The sequence below is a fragment of the Cryptotermes secundus genome, unplaced genomic scaffold (genome assembly GCF_002891405.2).
Source record: "Cryptotermes secundus unplaced genomic scaffold, Csec_1.0 scaffold318, whole genome shotgun sequence".
Taxonomy (NCBI): domain Eukaryota; kingdom Metazoa; phylum Arthropoda; class Insecta; order Blattodea; family Kalotermitidae; genus Cryptotermes; species Cryptotermes secundus.
In genome coordinates, this window is record NW_019730108.1 from 3,536,130 (window position 1) to 3,539,653 (window position 3,524).

Here is a 3,524-nt window from a genome sequence, read left to right on the forward strand (position 1 = left end):
AGTACCTCAGTTAGGCCATGGTCTCTTCCTTCCAGATAATTTCCAATTTATATGTCATCCTGCCAACCTACACTGTATAGCCTTGATACTGAAAAGTTGTTAAATAACCCATGGAGAAAGTCACAACTTTACCACCTGCCCTTACTACCATCATTCCTTTATAATCCCTTTATCCTGTCCAGTCTGTTGACATTCTCTTCCCATTCCTTCTCCATCTCCTTTTTATTAAAAAAGTACATGTAATTTAAAGGTTTTTATAATTATAGAACATGTAAATATGTTGTCACATGTTGGGTGTATAACGTGACAAGTAACTTCACACCTTACTGGATATAGTGAATTTTATTTCACATTCGCTCTTACAAACACACAATTTACAGATCCACAATTACTGACATTGGCAGTATCACAAATACTGTTCTGCAATTATGCCAGAATACAATTAACTGGTGACTGACTCGCAACTAGAGAACTCGAGAACTAACTGCTGGCTAACTCGGAACTGACTGCGAATAGTCTTCGCTGCCCCTTATTTAGCCTCGTTCCAGACAACACAGAAAACAGCCATGTAATAGGCACCACTGTTGTCTGGCGCCGTGTTGCTATCAACGCTGTCGGGAGTTGTTTCCTGCTGTGTAGCAACGGCGGCATCCCGTGTTACGTCACAGCTGGCGGGGGCGGGGGGGGGCGTCATCCATAGCGCAACACGTCACACTATTTATGTGTTATCAGATGATGCATCATGTCTGGCAATTAACACCATCTGTCAGATGCAGAGAGTACTATCATGACTTGCTTTTACATAGAAAGTAGATCATGGTATGTTTATAGAGTTACAGCAGTGTCACTTTTTCACTATCATATTTATTTAATGTTTCCTGATCCATGTGATTGGTTTATTCCAGTCTTTTCTGTTGTGGTTATTCACTGGTTGATCTGTATTGTCTTGTACTGGGTTTCCATTCCATAAGCCTCAAGTTTAAGACTGGCTGAACTGAGTGTAGATTTTTCCATATGCTTTTCCCTTTCATCACCTTTGATGATGGCTTGTAATTTTATGCTTTTACTTCCCCTGTGTTTGCTACATGTTCAACAGGATTCTGTCAACATTCTGTTGCAGTATCTCTGGCAGCAAGGAAGCAGTCAACTTGGACTATATGACACATTTGCGAGATGCAATATCTGGGCCCCTAATTAAAGATGGCGTAGATGGAGTTCCAGCTACACTTCATGTCATGCAGGACTACTATCTGCTGAGAGAAGACATCGACAGTTTGATGGAACTCAGCTTGTGGCCCAATCAGAAAGACCCAATGTCCCTTGTCGACAGCAAGGTAATAGAACTCATTGTAAAACAGCAGTTCTACAGTGATAACCTTTCAAAGCCCCAGATTTGCTTACATATTTAAAAATTCAGTTCCTGCATTATGAAAAACACCATGTCTACATTAAAATGACTGACTTGTTAACCCTTGAACGCTGTGATGCCTACAGAGCACACCAGCAGTTTCTGTCACATGTCGCCAGAAAAGTTCTGTACCTTACCAGTTGGTGCACTGTATTACCGTACAAACCTGTCTCCACCTTGGAGAATTCTTATGAATTAAATATGTTAGATCGACAGTGTGTGCTATCCTTGCATGTAGATCGAAGCGAAAGTCAATTCTCTTGGGGCTTTTGAAGTATTATACATGGTCCAGCAAGTGCTGCTTTTACATAGGTATTTGTAACCGTGAGAAACAACTTGATCTGTTACAAATGATAAAACTGTGTGTGACTGTTGAAGCCTTTACTACTTCACTTCTTAGCACCCTAACATGTTTCGGTCCCTATAGACCATCATCGGAGGGAACATCAATACTTTTAGAAACTATTATTACATTGGGTATTTTGATTTTTAAAATACATCAATATACAATATTTCTAAAGGTATTGATGTTCCCTCCGATGATGGTCTATAGGGACCGAAACATGTTAGGGTGCTAAGAAGTGAAGTAGTAGAGGCTTCAACAGTCACACTAGACAGAATAGTTTTATCATTTGTAATATTGTTAGTGTGAGGGACCAGAATGAAACAAATCAAACTTGATCTGTGTTATGACTGCCATGTAGGAAATGATAATGCTTCTGTATATGAATGTGTCTATTGTACATTCCCTTTTGTTCTATAAATAGGCACCAAGCAGTTTGCTTGTAGCAGCCATGGCAAGCACATGATAGAAGTGGTTCTGTGTTGTGTGGTGATACAGTTGGGGAGTATTCACTTCTAAGCAAATCAGAACAAAATTTATCAAATTCAGAATTTGACACTGTAAATGAATTGGATGATCACACTCTGCAGTGATGGCAGTGCTGCTCAAGACCTCGTTTGGGAGGATATACAAAACATATTTCCGAAATCGTGGTCATTTTGAATCGTTTGTCAGTAAAGAAATAATCGAAATTATTGTTAAAAAACAAATAGACACACTGTGCAGTTCCTACATGGGTGTGAGCTATCAGTCAGGTCATCTGCCAGGACATGGAAACCTGTGACAGAGGGAGAAATTTATTTTGTTTTGGGTCTGTTTATGCTTATGGGACTTGGGACTCTGTGTGAAGTGTTTTTGCGACTGCCATACCCAGTTGAATTTTTAAGGTAATACGATACTATTATCATAATTCTTATAAGCTTACTGTCCCAGAAATATTCTGAAACACTGTGGATCATTACTCCAATACTATATACTTTTACAAATATAGTGTGTAAATTACAAAAAAAGAAAAAAAAAATGTTTTTTCCCAATTTTTTACACTTTAAGTAAAAGGCTGCACTTTCTGTTTTTAATTTTTAAATATTAAATAGTAGTGAGCAGTAATTAAATGTCCTTCATTATTGAAATATTCACTTTTTACAGTGAAAATCATACAACATGAATACACTTTGTGGTCAGAATGCAGAGATATTTAATGTTGAAGCGGGCAAGCTGACTATTCTTGTGGAATGATGATAATGTCACTGTATGGTCATGAAATGTGGTTATATTTATATCTTCAAAATCATGTAACTTTAGGTGAGTTGAGTTTTTTTAACGTAAAATGACATGACAGCCATAGATCTATATCTGTCTTTGTGTTTGATAGTGATAGCTATTGAACCACTGGAGTATTCATATGCGAAGACAACCTCCTAGTTGCCCCAGGCACTGTTGGATCCATTGTGTCGGTTGGGTTTTGTTAAGGGCCTAGACCAAGGGTCTCCAAACTATGGCCCGTGGGCCACATCCGGCCCGCGAAAGAATTGTGCAGAAATGTGCCAATTGAACTAATTTTCCAATGAGTACTGGTAAAAATAATACTTGTTCATAGATTTCAACTGATGTTTGTAATACCTCTCAACTATTAGTATTTTTTCGTGGTGTCGGCGATTGAATTGAATTGAATTGAATTGAATTGAATTGAATTTATTTACATTCTATAAATCCTAAGCAGGTTAGTACCTTTGGATACAGAACAAGTCAAAAGGTTACATACATAAGTACAGG

General features: G+C 38.1%; 1 protein-coding gene across 1 annotated transcript in view; it reads left to right on the forward strand.

Moving 5' to 3' along the window:
* LOC111866068 (replication factor C subunit 1) overlaps positions 1 to 3,524 on the forward strand; it is an 80,702-nt gene that overhangs the window by 62,582 nt on the left and 14,596 nt on the right. The window contains exon 15 of the mRNA XM_023854613.2: positions 1,121 to 1,334. Coding sequence (XP_023710381.1) covers positions 1,121 to 1,334 — 214 coding nt within the window. The remainder of the gene's footprint in view (positions 1 to 1,120; positions 1,335 to 3,524) is intronic.